Source organism: Schistocerca piceifrons, chromosome 5 (genome assembly GCF_021461385.2).
Source record: "Schistocerca piceifrons isolate TAMUIC-IGC-003096 chromosome 5, iqSchPice1.1, whole genome shotgun sequence".
Taxonomy (NCBI): Eukaryota; Metazoa; Arthropoda; class Insecta; order Orthoptera; family Acrididae; genus Schistocerca; species Schistocerca piceifrons.
The window spans coordinates 431,092,993-431,114,552 of NC_060142.1; the positions used below are offsets into that span (position 1 = coordinate 431,092,993).

Genomic DNA, 21,560 nt, shown 5'->3' on the forward strand with positions numbered 1-21,560 from the left:
TTTTTACCTCTTCTCTTAAGAAACGTTCAATCTCGTGTGCCTTTTGTCGTGTATAGTCGTTCGCAAAACTGAACTTCAAAGTCGTTTTTCTGTACGAGTGTGCCATCTCGTTCTAGTCTCATAACACCGCACACGCGAAGCTGCTCCGGCGTAAACAAACAGGCGCGCGCACCACAGCGCGGCCGGCAGGCAACACGGTCAGCACTGTGTCACTGCCAAAGGCAGACTGCGTGTTGCCCTGCTGACTAAAATATGTTGAAGACAAGCACAATTGCACCTAGTCATAGATATCTGGAGGTACTTAATCCTGTGGGATGTTAATGGTTTCAGATATGGGCACGTTAGTAAACAGAGATTTTGTGTAATCTGGCCATTACATAAGCAGCTAATATTTAGTAATCCACTAAGAGCTGGGTGAAATATGTGGAATGGTTTACCTAAGACTCCGTGTGGTCAACAAGCGGAGTAATTTGTGAGCCAGATGTTTCGCCATGTCATACATATATGGGAGAGTTGATTCCATTGATGATCAATCTTAGAAGGCATCCATCCTTGTGTATCTTTGGTATCCTATATATTCTTGGCGGCACTGGAACTTCGGATATGAGCCCCTCAACTGCATCAATATTGAACCTACAATTCTTTATTAGAGTTTGCGTCTGTCTAACAATCTTCACTGTGGGGTCACTTTTAAGTCTTTGTCTATGGGACCGTTAAGAAATTCGCTCATTTTGGATGCATACGATAGTCTCCATTAATACTGTGGCTTTCCTATTACCTGCCTGTGAAGTTATAACATCTCAGTTGTTCTGAAGTTCACTAAGGGAATCTTTCTTCAAGTGAAATATCCGGCTTTGGAGTCTTTGCATGCTGCTGGGCTCTGTTTCTTGCCGGATGTCATCTGCTTCCATTTTCGATAGTTTTCGGAGCGACACATCGACGGACTGTATAATGCCCTCTTCTGGTGAGCTCCGGGCCGTTACAGAACTTGATTAAATTTCCTCGTGCTGAAAAATTAGTAGCAACGACCTGTTTTACTTCGTAAAAACTTTCTAATGCCAAGCTCGCATAAATATTTCTTTATTTACAAACAGCTGGTTTCATCAAACTTTGCTACTATCTTCTTGTCCTCAAAAATTAATATTATAAGATGTGTTCATTTTGAGTTGGGGCTGACGTCACGTTGCCATATAGATAAAAAGTAGCACATAATGTGAGGGTTTGTTACAAACAAAACATTTAAAATCAAGACTCATTTTGTGTACACGACCATGTCATAAAAACACAGTGCACAATGACGTAACAATGATCTGGGAGCGCTGTAGCGCTGCTTGCATGGACATGGCCATGTGCGCGAGCTGCCTATTAATTTTAGATGTTTTGTTTATCACAAACCTTTATATTAGTGCTACTTTTTATCTGCATGGTAACAAGGCGTGAGGTCCTACTCAAAATTAACACATTTTGCAACATAAATTTTTGAAGACTTGAAGATAACAGCAAAGTCTGTCGAAACCGGTCGTTTATAAATAAATAAATGTTTGTGTGATCATGGCATTAGAAAGTTTTTACCGTTGTGGAAATATTGAAACCCATGGACAGCACATCTTTAGTTGCCTTGCTGATTGCACACGTTGAAATTCACCATTAGGTGATGCATTCAGTGTTAGCTGATTACTTATTTTCGTTTTTTTTTCTTTTTTTTCTTTTCTTTTTTTTTAGCACTATGGGGCTTAACATCGGAGGTCATCAGTCTCCTAGAACTTAGAACTACTTAAACCTAACTAACCTAAGGACATCACACACATCCATGTCCGAGGCAGGATTCGAACCTTCGACCGTAGCGGTCGCGTGGTTCCAGACTGAAGCGCCTAGAATCACTTGTCCACCGCGGCCGGCTATTTTCACCTTTGAGAGCTCCATAAATTTCCTCTGGTGGAAGCTCTTTTCTGCTTCACTCGTCGTGCAGGTTTGCATGTACCTTATTTTGTCGACGTTGTGACAGTCAGTTATCGATAACGAGAATGCTAGCCACAGATTTTTTCCGAGTACCGACCTATTAGAATTAAATATTGAATGGATTCTTTCCCTCAGTAGTGAAAGGCTTGCACGTTCGAACGCATTACTTGCTTTTCTAATCCCGAAATGTGGTTGCAGTCAAAGAAACTTGGATGCAATGTCATGGTCCCCAGAATGTATGAAGCAAAGCGAGATCGTTCAGTTGTTACTCCTTTCTCTTCCTCATCTGTTCAAACTTGAGCATAAACTTCCTGTCCGTGCCGGTCGCTTCGTAGTCTCCCATGGACAGTGTCAAGTTTAATAGCACCATTTTGGGTACTAGGCCACGTATTCATGAAACAATAAAACAAATAAATACCCAAAACTATTTTATTCAAATTGACGATGTCCATCGAAGCCTACGAACTTATATTTTGTACAGAGTCTGCAACCTTTTATTCACATTCTACATTCTAGGAGATAGAAGTCCTAGTCGACACTTGAGCCTCAGTAGGAGGAAACAAATTTTGCACACTAAAATTTCAGTTTTTTGTGATCCATCCATTGTACTATGGCTCTCAGAAGTTTAAATACGAGGGTGTACTGAAAAGTAATGCCTCCGAATTTTCTATGTGAAATCTCTTAAGACTTCTGAACTAAAGGTAACTTCATCATTCTACATCTTTACTCACCATGTCTACATAATTATTTCTCAACGTAGTCACTCTGATGGCGAACATATTCCTCCCAACGAGAAACAAGTTTGTTGATACAGTCAGTGTAGAATGTCTGACATTGTTGACCGAGCCACACTTCTGCTTGCACCGTATCATCACCGTCAAAGTCACGTCCTCGATGGTGTTCTTTACGTTTCGGAACAGATGAAAATCGGTTGGCGCGATTCGGGACTGTATGGAAGATGATTGATGACAGTGAACCCGACACGTCGGATTGTTGTAGATGTCGCAGTACTCGTATTTGGTCTGCAGGAAAGGGTGCTCCATGTGTAGGAAACTGTTCTGCTGAGTAATATACATATGTAATACCTCAACCGATCCTGAGAGGGGAATAAAAAATTCGGAGGCATTTCTTTTCAGCTCGCCCTCCTACATACTGTCCCATTGTTCGAAGCCGTTACGTATCCTTCACTTATAAATTTTCGTTTTCAGTCATAGGAATTAATATATTAAATAAGACAATCATAATTTCAGAAGTCCCTCTTGGCTATGTAACATACATATGCCTCGTTTGACTGGAATGTTATTTGATGTATGTACAATGTTTTTAACCGTTCTGGTAGACTGAAGACAAACTTTCATATAAGATACTCCGACCAGATAAAATCACTAGAATAGCTCACACTTTATATCAAATCGGCAGAGTAGTAGACTCACTTCACGTTTACAAATTTCAGAGTAAATTTGTGATATTGAATCACATACTGATTTTTATGGTTCTTCTGAACGGTTTAAAATAATCCGTATTTGTGCGTCTCTTACCTCGTCTTTTTACTTCCGCATGAGAAACGCTATTCTTATTGCAAGAAGCTAAGAAAACAATACATTAATCACTTTTCAAGCTTACAAAGCCACCAGCGTCACTTCAAGTACAGTTGGTGACACGGACTATTCTGCATTTTGGAATGCTCGTATGAACGCGTATTCGGGTTATTATTTCCCATTACCGCTTTACCTAAAATTAAGCTGCTATTGCAATATTTATTATATAAACCATAGTTGATACGTAATTAAAAGATTAATTTGCTCGTATGGTGTAAATAATAAACTGCTAGCTTTCCAGAGAGGCACAACGAGTCAGAGCTGAAGTTAACTCGAGCATAGTATAATAGCTGCGGTACTAACACTTTGTATAAGTATTTTTTTTTTGTACCTATCTATCAGAACGCAGGATTCCTTCCCAGTCTTTTGCTAAGAAACCTAACGTACTTACAGCTACTACCGTATGTGATATATAACTGAAACCGGCCATCTATTGTGAATAAGGCGAATAGGTACTAAAATTATCTGCATTTTATCCATAGTGGATGCTGTCGAAATCCGTGACTGTTCCTATGGGATTGTAGAAAAAATCCACTACCAGTCACAAAAAGAGGTTGTTTATTCGTCACACGACCGGTTTCGGGCTTGCGCTCATCTTCAGGTGTTTATACATTCATTTACATGATTTTACTATTGTATATCGCTGTATAAATACAAAAAAAATTATTTGCTGTTGACTACACAAATACAAGTGGGACAATTGTAAGTGGTAAGGCAGCATTTGACGAAAATATATCTGTACTTACAAAAAGATGAAGCACCATTATTACAGTTATGCTGTGATGATAGTTTTGCCACTTAGTTACACACTTATGGTCAATTTCACGTCCATATATCAGGTATAGCTCCATATTACACTATTATGATGTGCACTCGTGAAATACACTATGTTTACACACAAACATGTGGACTGTGGTCAAAGAACTTAGATGTAGCAGATGTAAAGATGTTGCTCACACAGAAACTCGTAGATTCTGGTCAAAGAACTTAGCCACAGGAAGTGCAAAGGTGTTGCATATTTAGAAATTTAAAATGCTATTATAGACTGCGACGTTTCTTGACACACATTATGAAATTTTTTGGTTCACATTTTTGACGGAAAACTTAGATCTAGGAAGTACAAAGCTATTGAAAATTAAAAAATTAAAAAATGACAGCTAGAACTGTTTTTGAGCCACAGTGTTGTCAGAGAAATTAGATCTCAGAGGTACAATAATGTTACATATATGAAATTTTTGAAAGCTATTACACATTTTAGAATGCCAGTTACAGCTTGTGTTTACAATATGACTATTACAAATTATGATAATGACCCTTGGACTGTTGTATGACTGCTACATCGAATTTCCATAGAATATTACTTTGCTATTATATCAGAGGATAATTATTTCCTGTTTTTGAATATTTCATGAAATATGTGAAGATAGGATTTATTTGCAAGTTCCACTTGTTCGTTCAGAACAATGCCTGGTGAGTTAGAGCTGTGGATATAAATTTCTATTTCTTCAAGCAGATTCATTTTCTTTCCTTTGTTCCCAGGTGTAGTATTTGTAGGTTTTCTGTAAAGGCTGTGGCTGAGTGACCATAGTCTTTTAGGTGCATTGCAAAGGTGGATTTATCAAAATTATTTAGCCAGAAGGCATCCGTATGCTCACGGTATCTTATAGTGAAACTCCTTCCAGTTTGGCCTAAGTAGAACTGTGGACAATTGTTACGTAATGGTTTGTAAATACCTGATTTGTGGTGGCATTGGTTGTTTGTCTTACTGTTGTGAATGATGTGCTGCTGTAGCTTGTTGTTAGTGCTGAAAGAAATTTGAATACCAGTTTTCCGGAAGAAGTTGGCAATTTGGTATGAAATTTTACCTATAAATTGCATGCAGGCGAATGTGTTTTTTTCCTTCTTGTGAATCTGATTTAGTAGGTGTGGATTGTTTCTTTTTGATTTTGTCGTTAAGTTTATCAATTACATCTGGGTTGTATCCATTTCTCCATGCAATTTCTTTGATAATGTTAATTTCTCTTTGTTCATCATGGACGCTGAGTGGGATTTTATGTATACGATTAAGAGTGGATCTGAAGAATGCCATTTTGTGTTGTGCTGGATGACATAAGGAGTTGTTAATGACAACGTCACTAGTGGTAGGTTTTCTGTAAATCTGGAAGGCATGTTTGTTGTTTACATTAGATATTGTAAGGTCAAGAAAATTGATGCCTTTATCTACTTGCTGTTCTACAGTGAACACTGTAGCTGTCATTTTTTAATTTTTTAATTTGTAATAGCTTTGAGTAATTTCATATATATAACAACATTGTACTTCCTTGATCTAAGTTTTCCGTCAAAAATGTGAACCAAAAAATTTCATAATGTGTGTCAAGAAACGTCGCAGTCTATAATAGCATTTTAAATTTCTAGATATGCAACACCTTTGCACTTCCCGTGGCTAAGTTCTTTGACCAGAACCTACGAGTTTCTGTGTAACATCTTTATATCTCCTACATCTAAGTTCTTTGACCACAGCCCACATATTTGTATGTAAACATAGTGTATTTCACGAGTGCACATCATAATAGTGTAATATGGAGCTATACCTGATATATGGACGTGAAATTGACCATAAGTGTGTAACTAAGTAGCAAAACTATCATCAAAGCATAACTGTAATAATGGTGCATCATCTTTTTGTAAGTACAGATATAGTTTCCTCAAATGCTGCCTTACCGCTTACAATTGTCCCACTTGTATTTGTGTAGTCACCAACAAATAATTTTTTTGTATTTATATAGTGATATCCAACAGTACAAACATGTAAATGAATGTATAAACACCTGAAGATTGGCGCAAGCCCGAAACCGGTCGTGTGGCTAATAAACAACCTCTTTTTGTGACTGGTAGCGGATACTTTTCTACAAGTAAAATTATCACAAACTGTGACAGATGTCGTACGAAAATTCCTTTCACTTAGACTAAGGCGACACTGTGGTGTTAGTAAGAGTCCTTGTAGAATCGTTAAACGTAACTTTTGCAACGCATGATAATAGTTGTGGTGGTAACATTGGCCTGCGGGAGCCATAAACCATTTTTCGTTCTGTCAATATCAATGGAATTCACCGACAGCCGTGTAACTGAGATGTTATTTTATTTTGACTACCAGTTTCGGCATTCTACTATGCCATCTTCAGGCCCCATATGCATCTCTCAAAATAAACAATATTGTCATACAGTGCCATATATCCCTGGATGTCGTAAATTCAAACCGTTTCACAAGTGCTGCACTCGAATACTTGATAGCAACTGACTACTGTTGTTGGTAAAAGAAAATAAAATAACGACTGTTGGCGAATTTAATTGATTTGACAGTTACTTAACCAACTGATGTCCCCTGTCCATGATGGATCAACAGAGATTTTTCTTTGTCGTCGTTAACAGATTGATGGCTATAGTCTTGGCAGAACTAGGCAGCTCACCGTGTTAGTCAAAAGCCTCGTCATAGGTATGCTGTTTTCACATGATTAAGGAAAATGATTCACATAACAGCCGATACTCTTAGTACTTGTCAGATGAATAAGGAAATGGCCAATCCAGCACAATGTTACGGTTATTTAATTCGTAATCTAAATAACAGAGATCGTTAGCTGATTGCGTAAGCGTAGTAATTATGAGCATGTAACAAGTGCTGCATGAAAATGGCGAGCTTCCGATTGCCACCGCAGTTGAAACGAAAATGTGAAGGCCGACTATACAAGTCAAATGAAACGTCCTTGTGATGGCGGGCTTAATTGGTACTCTCGGTATTTAACCTTGAGTATAAAAATTTAGACAATCCGAAGGAAACCCTCGGTATTTTAACCTTGAGTATAACAATTTAGACAATCCGAAGGAAACCCGCTTTTGACAAGGTTTCTGTTTTAAATATGGCTAGATCGCCCACTTTTAAGATTCCCAGCATTCCAATTAATGCTTTCAAGTGGAGGCCTTATTGATTTCTCCTCTGCGACTTTCTTCTCACATTATTATAGAACATTAACTTCTTCTCGCTGATCAGGTTGTGGACTGGACAGTAAATTGCACTTTTGTTATAGTATGACATAGTTACTGCAATATTTTATACTGTTTGCTGACCGTTTCTGTAACTTAATTTTCGATCAACAACTGCTGCTTAGTCTATGTCGAGTATTACCTCATACAAAGAGCTTCTACGTTGACCTATTGCCGAGTTGTAAACCGCACTGGTCGCAAAACTTAAGGACGTATGATGTGTCACTGTCAAGTAGCATAGCTCTATGAAACTTGGCCCGTACATACAAAGAAGTCCTACAGTATTGTAAAGAAGGTGACTGAACGAAATACACTTTGACATGATCAGAAATGAGTCTTTTATTCAAAGATAATAATTACACTGAAATCAACGCTATTTAGGATTGTCCCCTGGGCGTTTCAAAAGGCCAGACATGATTCTTCTGTGTGTGATGACCACGGACGGCAATGCATGCATTGTAAGGTGCTCGGATGCTGGCCATAGTGTTGGTAAACACACTAAAGAGCCAAAGAAACCGATACACTTGCCTAATATCTAGTAGGACCCCCGAGAGCTCGCAGAAGTACCGCAACACGACGTGGCGTGGACTCGAGTAATGTCTGAAGTAGTTCTGGAGGGATTTGACACCATGAATCCCGCAGGGCTGTCCATAAATACGTAGTACTACGAGGGGATGGAGATCTCTTTTGAACAGCACGTTGCAAGGCTGCCCAGATATGCTCAATAACGTTCATGTCTGGGGAGTTTGGTGGCCAGCGGACGTGTTTAAACTCAGAAGAGTGTCCCTGGTGCAACTCTATAGCATTTCTGGACGTGTGGTGTGCCGCATTGTCCTCACTGAATTGCTAAGTCCATCGGAATGCACAATGGACATGAATGGATGCAGGTAATCAGACAGGATGCTTACGTAGGTGTCACCTGTCAGAGTCATATCTAGACGAATCAGAGGTCCCATATAACTCCAACAGCACACTTCCCATACCATTACAGAGCCTCCATCAGCTTGAACCATCCCTTGCTTAAATGCAGATCCATGGATTCATGGGGTTGTCTCTATAGCCGTACACGCTTATCCGCTCGATAAAATTAGAAACGTGACTCGTCCGACCAGGCAACGTGTTTCCAATCATCAACAGTCCAATGTCGGTGTTGATGGGTCCAGGCGAGGCGTTAAACTTTGTGTCGTGCAGTCATCAAGTTCACATAATTGGGACTTCGGCTTCGAAAGGCCATATCGATAACGTTTCGTTGAATGGTTTGCACGCTGACACTTGATGGCCCACCACTGAAATCTGCAGCAATTTGCGGAAGGGCTGCACTTCTGTCACTTTCAACGATTCTGTTTAGTCGTCGTTGGTCCCATTCTTGCAGGATCTTTCTCCGGCCGCAGCGATTGCGGAGACTTGATGTTTTACCGGTTTCCTGATACTCACGGTACACTCGTGAAATGGTCGTATGGGAAAATCCCCACTTCGCAACTGTGATGCAGTGTCCCGTCGCTGGTGCGCAGCCTATAACACCGCGTTCAAACTCACTTAAATCTTGATAACCTGCCATTATAGCAGTAGTAACCGATTTAACAATTGCGCCAGACACTTGTTGTCTTATATAGGCGTTGTCAACGGCAGCGCCGTATTTTGCCTGTATTTGAATATGCATGACTATACCAGTTTCTTTGGCGCTTCAGTGTAACCAAAAGAATGTATTTGTGTTGATATTCATTTATGATAACTGTGATCTGTAGTAGAGGCTTTAGTGAAGTTCTGATGGATTGATATGACGATTTAGTATAATTGTCCTTATAGGGACAGTTACGATTTGTATGGAGGCAGCTGTGTCTTGCCACAGAAATCATCTCGGTATTTAACTTGAGAGGTTTACGGAAATCGAGCAAAACCCAGCGCTTTTTGCCTGGACGGAGATTTGAAGCCCGATACTGCACAATGGGCGACTAGTACATCAGTGGCTACGACACTTTGCACCGTCTAAGTGAGTTACTCTTAGAAAGTGGTGATTTTTGCTGAAGGCTCGTAACAGTTCCGTTCACCCTGGCCAGTTTCTAAGCAGTCAAGCATAGTTATTAAATCACGGCTTGATTACTACTGGGAAGTAGCAAATGTTGTTGTTGTTGTGGTCTTCAGTCCTAACACTGGTTTGATGCAGCTCTCCATGCTACTCTATCCTGTGCAAGCTTCTTCATCTCCCAGTACCTACTGCAACCTACATTCTTCTGAATCTGCTTAGTGTATTCATCTCTTGGTCTCCCTCTACGATTTTTACCCTCCACGCCGCCCTCAAATACTAAATTGGTAATCCCTTGATGCTTCAAAACATGTCCTACCAACCGATTCCTTCTTCTAGTCAAGTTGTGGCACAAACTTATCTTCTCCCCAATCCTATTCAATACCTCCTCATTAGTTGTGTGATCTACCCATCTAATCTTCAGCATTCTTCTGTAGCACCACATTTGAAAAGCTTCTATTCTCTTCTTGTCTAAACTATTTATCGTCCATGTTTCACTTCCATACATGGCTACACTCCATACAAATACTTTCAGAAACGACTTCCTGACACTTAAATCTATACTCGATGTTAACAAATTTCTCTTCTTCAGAAACGCTTTCCTTACCATTGCCAGTCTACATTTTATATCCTCTCTACTTCGACCATCATGAGTTATTTTGCTCCCCAAACAGCAAAACTCCTTTACTACTTTAAGTGTCCCATTTCCTAACCTAATTCCCTCGGCATCACCCGACTTAATTCGACTACATTCCATTATCCTCGTTTTGCTTTTGTTGATGTTCATGTTATATCCTCCCTTCAAGACACTATCCATTCCGTTCAAATGTTCTTCCAAGTCCTTTGCTGTCTCTGACAGAATTACAATGTCATCGGCGAACATCAAAGTTTTTATTTCTTCTCCATGGATTTTAATTCCTACTACGAACTTTTCTTTTGTTTCCTTCACTGCTTGCTCAATATACAGATTGAATAGCATCGGGGAGAGGTTACAACTGCCGACTCAGTACAACAAGTAGCAAATATTACTGGGATAATTATTCAGGCCTCATATTCGTGTGGCTTGTCCTTCAGCCGATGACTTCGAGTCGGTGCGCCAATGTTCCTGCGGACCAGTTCATCGTGAAACCACATCCTCCCAAGAATAGCACGCAACCGAAGGATATAAGAGGTCCGCCACTGGCTACCGCCATAAACTTCGTAACCGTGCAAAGCGTCGTAGCCACTGATGCATTAGTCTCAAATTCTGGAGAATCGGGCTTCAGATCTCTGTGCAGGCAAACAGTGTTGGGTTTTCCGTGGTTCCCAAAAACCTCTCAAGTTAAATACCGAACTGGTTTCTTCGACGAATGCAAGACATTTGCCACGCCGGATATTTGCCACACCGGACATTTGCCACACTTGCCCCTTCGCCAGGTAGCGATCCCTCAGGTAAGGGACGCCCTTCCTCATACTACTTCTGTCCGCTTTCAAACCGCCGTCTCCACATCTTACTCGATGCGATTAGTACGCAAGGGACCTTCTTCGACATCTTGGCGAAATACAGACCTTCTTTTCCGAAATCGAAATATTTATAACTTTTGGGAAACGAAAGCAATACCAACGATTATGTCCGTATGTAATTAGTTCTGTCAAGTGTAAATAAAGGTCCTTCTCTCTGTATGGTAGCTTCCTTTCACGCTTAATGATCGCGATAGAAACAGTCCATCGGCAGGGGAGCAACAAGAAAGGAACGTTGTAAAGAGAATGCGAATGTACGCTAATCATTTCTTTTTGATCACTGCATTTGTGCCTACTTTAGTTACTACAACTGCATACCCAAAAGTCAATAATGGAAGAAGAAGTGGGAATATGAATGTTTGAAAAGAAGAACGACATACTCCATATTAATTTACTCTCTAAAATCCGATATCCCTTGCGGCGAAACATTAGTTAATAAAGTGTAGCGGGACAGTGTTCAAAACATGACTGAAAATACGTTCACTAAATAGAGATAAGAACATTTATGATTGACATGTCATCTAAAGTCGACATACAATTTTAAAATGTTAGAAATAAGGAAATGAAGTAATACAGAATGCTATGCTTGTAACGTACGTTGTTATTCTACATTGTTTAGCTCGGTATTTACAGGGTCATAGAGAAAGCATGCTAGGTTTTGGAGGGAAAAGCCGTAATTGTAATGATCTGCACTACAACAGAAACAAGAAGCACAACTCAAGGAAAAATAATGTAATGTGTGTTTCAGCTCATAAGTGACATTGAAACAGATAGTTCCTGTGACATAGTATGGGCAGAGGTTATATTCGACAACCGGACTACATTAATAACTGGCTCCTTTTACCGACCCCTGGTCTCAGATCAAACAGTTGCTGAACAGTTCAAAGAAAACTTGAGTCTCATCGCAAATAGGTACGCTACTCATACAATTATAGTTGGTAGTGACTTCAATCTACCTTCTGTATGTTAACAAAAATACATCTTCTGACCCTACTGTTGATAGAAAACAACTTCAGTAATTGTTCTAAATGCTTTTCTTAAAATTATTTTGAACAATTAGTTCACGAGACCATTCAAATTGTAAGTGTTTACGAAAACACACTTGACTTCTTAGCCACAGTAATTGTTCTAAATGCTTTTCTTAAAATTATTTTGAACATTTAGTTCACGAGAGCATTCAAATTGTAAGTGTTTACGAAAACACACTTCTTAGCCACAAATATTCCTGAGCGTCACGACGGATACAGGGATTAGCGAACACACTATCGTAGCGAGGCTCAATTCCATAACAAAGAAATTCACCAAAACTAAACGTGAAACATATCTATTTATAAAAGCAGCTAAAAATTCGTTTGCCGTCTTTCTAAGAGACAGTCTCCAATACTTCCAAACTATGTAAGTGAAGACCATATGTGGCTTCGGTTCAAAGAAATAGCATCAACAGCACTCGAGAGATTCCTACCAAATAAATTAATAAGAGACGAAACTGATCCCTTATGGTACACAAAACACGACAGAAAGTTGCTGCAGGAGCGCCGAAAAAGGCACGTATAATTTAGACGATCGCAAAATCTCCAAGATTGGCGAAGTGTTACTGAGGCTTGAAATTTGGAGCGGATTTCAATGCGAGATGCATTTAATAGTTTCCACAACGAAGGTTTCTCTAGAAATCTAGCGGAAAATCCAAGTTCTGGTTCTATGTTAATTGAAACAATGGAAAGGCTCAGTAAGTACCTTTACTGCGCGACAGCGATGAGGAGGAGGAGGGGGAGACAAGGGACCCAACCCTTCAGAGAAGGTAAAACCGTGGCAAATGTCCGACGTGGGAAATGTCCGCACACCTCTTCGACAAGACGCGAATGATTCCCTTACCAATCGTTTTGCAGCTGCGCTGGTATTTCATCCCTAACGATCACAGTTTCGGCGACGCGTTTAAGCTCCCCTTCTTCGCCGCGAAGAAATGGGCGAGCGAAGTGCGACTGTTGCGTCAGAAGTGGCCCGACAGCCTCTGAGGTCGGCGAGCCCGCCGTGGGGAACCCGCTGTAAGGCAGTCGGCAGCCGGTCGTCCTTGGACACCTGCTGTGGGGAGCCGCTTCCTTCGCGGCCGCCCGCTGAGGGGCTCTGCCAGTCACAAATCTGCAGCGGGCCCGACTAGCCCCAGGTCCGCCCGACACAGGTACGTGCTCTTGCTATCTACGTGTCCACATAAATTGCTCGGTGCGCAAACATTTGCACGTGAAGGGACATCCTTTGTGTTGCGCAAGTGCTGCGTATGTTGTAAGTCGTCTCCGGTAAGTTCTGTGGGAAACTGCCGACTCAGTACAAAACTGTTCGTTCTACAGAAAGAAAATGAACAGGCCTTTCTAATAGGAAATTAAATGTAGCTAACTTTTGTACTGACGTATGTTTGCACTGCAGATCGTAGTTTTCGATTTATTCGAGAAAAACATATGAAAGTGACCTTCAAAAAGCGCCCCCACTCCCACACTAACCATGCCCCCTACCCCTCCTCCCCCCCCCCCCCAACAATAAGTCAGGATTCCTAGTACGTTGTTCATGGCACTCCGTCCTACCATTATACAAAAATTTGCAACTACATGAAGTATTCCCCATATTCGACATGTTTTGGTCTTCATTGACTGGTCTAATTACGCCCCGGACTTAGTAGAGTACTTACAAGTACTGATGTTTCTTAAAATTTTGCCTAAGAATTTTGTATATTTTAACAGCGTAAAATAAACAATTCGTCAGGCCTTTTGACTACGAAACTACTATGCTTGTAAGGGTTTAATTTGGATCGAGCTGCCAACATAATTAGCTTTAGCGAAAAGTTTACTAAAGTCGTTTCTATTTCAGTATACTCACCGGCACGTTTAAATTACCAATGTTAACGAAGTAGCCGACTATGCTGGTGGCGTACTAGCTCAATCAATACAGACAAAAAACGGTCGAATATCGGGAACAGTTCGTGTAGTCTGAAATTTTTGTACAGTGGTAGGAAGGAGTGCCGCGAACAAAGTACTAGAAACCATCATTGGTGAGGGATGAGTATGGGGTGGAAGGGCGTTTGAATGTCATTTTTGTACGTTTCTGTAGAATAACTCGAAAACCGTGGCCTGCAGCGGAAACATACCCCAGTGCAAAATTTTACATTACATTTCCTACGAAAAGGTCATGTTCATTTTTTTCTGCAGGACTCATAGTTCGGGCGTTGCGAGCGGGAGAACGTGAAAATCTCACGTTTGATTTTTGAAGACCAGGCATAACAGTCCGGATTGAATGAAACGACATCGGTAATGACAGCTGAATCACCCTGCGTATTAAAAAGATCCTAAGTGAAAAGACAAAATACATACTTCGAATATCGCTTCTATACTTACAGCAATGTTAATTAATACGCGCCCCGTCTATAGGATTATAAACACAGTTGAGTAATGTGCAGAGCTATTGATCACTGACCCAGTTACATTTACGCGTGATCGCTTACGATTTTACTGGAACGAGAGGGACCGGACGGTGGTAGTCCAGCCTAGCACGGCTGACTGAACCAGAAATGAAACTGACAATGTGCCATAGATCAGAAGGCCTGCATCATGTTAAGACGCAGAGTAAATTTTGTTTTCTAAGCAGAAAATGAGTAGATTACATAGTCAGGATGAATTACTCTTCCCTGTGTATTCGTACGTGAAAAATCTGTAAAGTACCATGAACAGATTTCCAGGTGTTGCAGCCATTCATTAGAACGAAATGCTTCTGGCAGCACGAATCCGCCTATGGACATCAGATGCGATGGCATTTCTCGTCTATAGCTGATCTGCAATTCGTCTCTGCAACATTTACCGCTGATCAGAGCTGCTGCCTCACCAATTTATGCTTTTCTAGCACCAACATCCACGTTTCTACAGCATTCGTTGTCCTGGTTAAGCTAGCCTAAACAGTGCGCAGCCTGACATCTTACTCCTTGGTTGATATCCAGGATACGTTATCATATTACGTAACTCAGACAGAATGCAAGTGAACTTCTCATAACCTAGCATTCTTTATGTTCGTGATTTCGTCCGTCTCTATTAGGTAGAGGAACACATTTCTGAAAGAAAATACATATTATGGGATCCTGCAATACCTTGTCGTTGACAAATATAAGGTCCGTCTTTGATCTCATCTACACATACGTGGCCCCTCTTCAACACTAGTAGTTCGTTATAAATGATATACGTTGATTTCCAGTACTTACTCTTTCTTTCTTCCTTCCTTTCTTTCTTTCTTTCTTTTTTTTCTTTTTTTTTTTTTTTTTTGCTAAATCAGTAATTTTTCGGCACTTTTTAAAACATTTTAATGCTTATGGAAGTAAAATTATTTCCATTTGCCTTTTAAGTTTATAGCTTCAAAGAGAAATTGCGATCAATAATTGATATGCGAGCGACCATTGATTTCTATGCTATCTGGATGTCGAATTGCAACTGTCTGATGGTCCTGGCCAAAGATGTAATATTTCGTTTCTTGGCTAATCACAATATGGCTGCCACGAAATCTCATGACACCGCAAAATGAAAGTACTATTCGATTCTGCTCCCACATCAGCCTTTTTACGTCGCATGTCGATACAAAGTTCAAAGCCCGAAATAAATAGATGATTCTTTATCATGTACAGACCGATGGAAATGTTTTTGCCTAACTACAAGATGGCGAACCATGCAGATGACAGGAACCTTTAGACACGCCCAAGTTACATGCTCTGAGAGCAGCGTCTTACGTCCATGCAGTACAAACATCACTGTGCGCTACTTCTATGATCTACCGAAGGTTTTTACCCAATCTGGTTAAGTACGGATAATAAATCAAAATCATATGTCTCGATAACTAGATAGTCCAAATATTTTGTCTCACATTCGGCAGGTCTTCCATACCTCAATGGTAAAATTCATGAAATATTTAAATTGTCTTTCAACTACATGTCTTGTTTCCTGTCGCAATTAAGTGAGTGAATTGGTTCAAAGAATTAACTTTACCGCTTTGAATTGGAGCAAAGCAAGTGAGACAATAAGGCATTTAAGTCGTCTGCCTTACTCTTACTACTGAACCAAAATGGTATTAAAAAAATGTATCTGTATAACGCTACATATGAGAACTAAATATCTTGTATGCAGTAATCGAGCACTCTAGCATAGTCTGTGTAGTGGATGGTATTTGCTTAGTATTGAGTTCTAATATTTTGGTGATATCGCTTAGCACCCATTTAAACATGGTTGTAGTGAGCAGAGCAACTGATGTGAATAAATCTTAGAAATTCTTGGCCCTTTTCATGATTGTATCTAAGTATGAAAAGTTTTCAAAATGGACTGGTATTGTCCTCCAAAGTGTAACAGGGGTTTTTGTACCGGTGACTCAATAAATCAGTCGTACCAAGAAAATTTTACCAAACAATCACTGAATTGTGTAACGACGACAGGTACTGTAAACTGTCGACAATTATCAGAAAGTCTTCAGGCCACACGTACTGACTCGATGTTTCAAAATCTACAAATATCATACACCAGGAGACTTTCTTTAGTACCGAAAGGCGTTACACCTCATTGACTTTGTGTAGTTCTTCGTGCTCCATTTTTCAGCTTCTCCGTCACCACCGAGTTCTAGCTTTTTCTTCACGACGTGCAACTTGGGTGTCTGCTTCAGGCTAAAGTGAAAGGTACAGTTTACTTTAATATGGTAAAATCAGATAATTTAGTTGTGTTATTAAATGAAAGGGTTATTTTTTGGTGTAAGAGCTGAGTTGGCACGGAATACCGTTACCCTAATAGATGCAGCTGTGTGAAGGCTGCAATCGCCGAGTAGTAGGTATACTGCCGTGACCGACATTTGTAGCAAAATGCCGTAGCGTTATAGAGAAAACGTGGCAGCACGACTGAGCTGTTCTGAAACTCGTGAAAGTATTTAAATAGACTGAATTTGTACGTCTAAGTTGTCTGTGATGCTTTATCGCATGATTAAGCCTCTTGTCTGAATATCGTGTCATGTCAAAATACTTTGTGTCAATGTCTGCATTAGTGCGTGAAATGACACTCTGCAGATGCAGGCGCTGCACTGATTTTACAACGAAGAAATGTACGATCGCACACTTTTTCGGCTGGAGTCATCTTGTACCAAATCTAGCTAACTCCCTCCCCAACTTGAGCACAAATTTATTTCTGTTCAGAGAAGTATTTAAAAACTCAAAAAAGAAGGAAAGAAAGACTAGGGTTTAACGTCCTGTCGACAGCGAGATCGTTAGAGACGGAGCACAAGCTTGGATTGTTTCAACAATGGGGAAGGAAATCAGTTGTGCCCTTTAAAAGGAACCCTCCCAGCATTTGCCTGGAGCGGTTGAGGGGTATCGCGGAAATCCGAAGTCACGATGCTTGGACATGGATTTAAACCGTCGTCCTCCGGAATGGGAGTCCAGTGTGCTAACCACTGCACCATATCGCTCGTTTTGGAAAGGCGATTCAGTTTTGTTGTCCACTGCACTCTGTCAGACACATGACTTTTTATCATTTTTCAAACATCTAACAGAGGATCATATATCATTATCACAACCGACTGCATGCAGCATACAATTTGTGGTGCAAATAAAACGCTTTAGGGCCTGTCACAGAGCATAACTGCTGCACTAAAGAAGTGAACTATCTAACTACCCGATATTTGCCGAGCATGTATTTGTTCCAATATTCTGTTAGTGCATCTCCTCCTTCCTGCTCTCTCTGCCCATCTCTTTTCCCTCGCTCTATCTCATTCACCCCCTCTGTCTGTCTGTCCCCTTCCTCTACCCTATCTGTGCATCTTCTGCTGCCCCTCTCTCTGTCCATCTGCTCTTATCCCTCTCTCAACACATCAACATCAACTCATCTCCCTCTCTCTTGCCATGTGCTGCTTCACCCTCTGTCTATCTCTTCATCCCCCCTCTATCTCCTCCTCACCGCTCTAAGTCCATCTCCTTCCTCTGTCGTCTCCCTTCTCCGCCTCTCTCTGTATATTTATTCCTCCCTCTCCCTCCTCCTCTTTCCTTTCTCTCTCCGTTTCCTCCTCCCCCTCTGTTTCTGCCTTCCCCTCTCTCTGTCCATCTTCTCCCCTCTTGCTTTGTCTGCCAACAACACCTCCTCCCCCTCTCACTGTCCATCTATTCCTCCCTTTCTCTCTGTTCACCTCTTCCTCCTCCTATCTCTGTCTGTCTTCTATGTCCCCTACATCTGTCTGTCTCCTCCTCATTTCTTTCTCTGTCCATCTTCTCTTCTTCCTATTCTCTGTTTCTCCCTACCCCTCACTGTGGCCATCTCCTCCACTCCCTATCTGTGTCCATCTCTTAATCCACCCTCCCTGTCTGTCCATCTCCTCTTCCCCCTTCTCACCAAATTATCACCCCCCCTACCAATAGAAGCCTGTTTCTTGCCCTAGCAGTATTAGTAGCAGTAAGTAATATGCATACCAAGTTTGTTTGAAACCGATCCAGGTGTTTATAAGTAGCGTTTTATCCACGGCTTTGCCCACAAACGGTCTTCTCTCATGTGCTTCAAACATATTTAACATATTTCACTCACATTTTTGCACTTACTTCACCGGTATCTCTAGTGAATTTCGCCATTTGGTTTTGTTTTCACACATCTCGTTGTTTATAATCTCATATCTGTTGAACTATGTGTCAAAAAATGATATACTTTTTCAGGTACATCCAGTGGTATATGTGGATACTGTGTTGAGAATAAAGTTAGTAGTAAAGAAGTAATAAATTAAAACGTCATGCATGACGCCGCAATTTTTTACGCGTCTCAGTGTTTATAATGTTATATTTTCTGAACTATGTGTCACATAATCATAAATTTTTGGAGATACACTCTGTGGTATTTGGCAATTTTGTCTGTAAATTGTGTTGCTGAGAGAGTTAATAGTTACGAAGTATTAAATTATATCGTAATGTCTGATGTGACAATTTTACTTCGCAAACAACGAAAATGTGTTAAGCAATAAGCATTTTTCCTTCCATCGTTTCGTGCACGTTGTCAGCAAGACAAAGTCTCGTGAAGGTTAGAAATTACGTGTAAAATTTGTTGCAAGTCGTTAAGTGCTTTCATTCTCAAATACTGAATGAACATATTCTCGCTATCTACGACTCTACTTCACCGCAGCCCCACATTGTTCAAGGCGTGGTAGCTCTTACGCCGACAGCGATTCTTTCCTGACAGTTGCCCAATCAAGCATGGAAATATGGGTACCACACCACGTACGGATATATTAAACAGAGGGGCATCATCTATCTATAACAGAAACAGCTGGACACTATAACTATCAGGTTTATTACTGTAACGCGTCAAGGCATGAATTACTCACTGAGATAATCAAATGAACATTTGGTAATTGGATGAGGGTTTACATTTGTGAAATACATTTTCGGCACAGATTTATGAGTATGATAAAAGCATAATAAGCAGCCTAATTTGTGAATATGGCCAATGACTGTAAGAGTGGTTAGCGGATTGGAGAAAGAACAAGAAAAAAGTAAAAAGTAAAGTGCACGATGGAAAGCAACTAGCTAACTGCAAAACGTTAAAACTGCTCAATTACCTCCTTACGGAAGTAAACTAACTTCACATCCCTACCGAATCGATGACTGCAAGGCCGAAGCAGTCTTACCACGCTCATACAGTGTGAAGGTGGGAGTCGCAGCAGAAGTGGCTGGAGATTCTGAGCCTAGTTTGGCCTCTGTAGGCAGCTCTAAAATGGAGACACGTTCAATACAACACGAGGTCTCGCCTGGCAGCAAGTGTTTACTCTTCACTCGTTGGCCTCTGAAACTTTGATCTTTCTGAAAGCGCAGAATTTTACCTGGCAATAGTAGTAGATATTAAGAGTTCTGTCCACTAATAACTTTCTAAATATATAAATATTTTGAACCAGTCATAAAGCCTGTTACAGGAATTTGAAATAAATGTCTTACCATGGCTTGGCTGCCGGGGTAAATGGCGGTTCTCCTTCTGCAGCGTCCCAAAACGCTGCACTTGGCTTAGGTTTTTATCTTATCCAAAAAGATTCTTCTCCATGTCTCGAACAGTATGTTAGAGACAATCATTAGATTTACTCCTGGTATACAATACTTTGTTTACAAACAACTTATTAAATAATGCAATGTCACACTGTTCACTCATATCTCACTATCAGTCACTGCACACACTATACACATATTGTTTCATAACACTTCACTCACTACACACACACACACACACACACACACACAACACACACACACACAGATGATCTCTCGGCCATTTTCTTCACCGCAACTTCCCATTTCCTATCCTGAAAAACTGAGTCGTCATCCCTCCATAATGAGTGAGATGTTGAGTTCAGAAAGAGGAAGAGGTGTTAGTACTGAGCTACGCATAGCTTGTGGGTAAGTATTTATAGAAAGGAAAAAAGAAGGAAAAAAACATAAAGTGAAGGTGTTATGTGAAATGATGGATGTTTTATAATCATTATTATTATTCTTTATTTGTAAAACATTTTTTATCAAATCTGTACTCCGTTTTATCTAAGTAATCTTTCAATGTATAAAATGTATTGGATAACAGGTACTTTTTAAATAAGTGCATTTTTGCAATTTCTTTACTCACTTTGGGTAAGTTAGTGTACAGTTTTATTCCTTGGTAGAAAATGCTGTTTTGAGTTTTATGATTATTTTTTCTTGGAAAAAGTAAGTTGAGTCTATCTCTTGTTGCATGGTCATGGACAGAGCTGTTTGTGCAGTAGTTACCAATGTTATTTTTGATGTGTACAACAGACTGGCAAATGTATTCACATGGAGCAGTTGAAATCCCCCGTGTTTTGAACAGATCTTTACGATGAGTTCGACTAGTATTTTTGGTTATTATCCTTATGGCTCTTTTCTGGAGTTTGAAAGTTGTGTTCATATTTTGTGCGTTTTTCCCCAAAAAAGAATGCCATAGCCAAGAACTGAGTGTACATATGAATAATATGTAACTAAAAGACACTGCATGTTATACACTGATCATAGGATTCTAAGAGCATAACATGCTGATGACATTCTGTTTGCAAGTATCTCTGTGTGTTCACATTACTGCAACTGAGGATCAATATTCATTCCTAGAAATTTTGCATTTGTTACACAGTCTATAAGGTACCATCTACATTTAATTTAACACTGTCATTTTTCCTCTTCAAACTGAAATGCATGACATTAGTTTTCTTTATGTTCATTGTCACTTTATTGCTTATTGACCAGTCATAAACTTCCTTGAGAGTTTCATTTGCTTTCTCGCAAGGAGTTCTCTTGTTTTCTCAGTGATTATAATATTGCTGTCATCAGCGAAGAGAATTTTTTCACCATGAGTAACACTACTGGGAAAGTCATTGATGTATATCAGGAATAGTATTGGTCCTAATATGCTACCTAGCAG

The 21,560-nt window shown here is 40.2% G+C and overlaps 1 protein-coding gene across 1 annotated transcript in view; it reads left to right on the top strand.

Moving 5' to 3' along the window:
• Nucleotides 1–252: 252 nt before the first annotated feature.
• LOC124799060 overlaps nucleotides 253–21,560 on the top strand; it is a 161,480-nt gene continuing 140,172 nt past the window's right edge. The window contains exons 1-2 of the mRNA XM_047262598.1: nucleotides 253–297; nucleotides 13,170–13,294. Coding sequence (XP_047118554.1) covers nucleotides 253–297; nucleotides 13,170–13,294 — 170 coding nt within the window. The remainder of the gene's footprint in view (nucleotides 298–13,169; nucleotides 13,295–21,560) is intronic.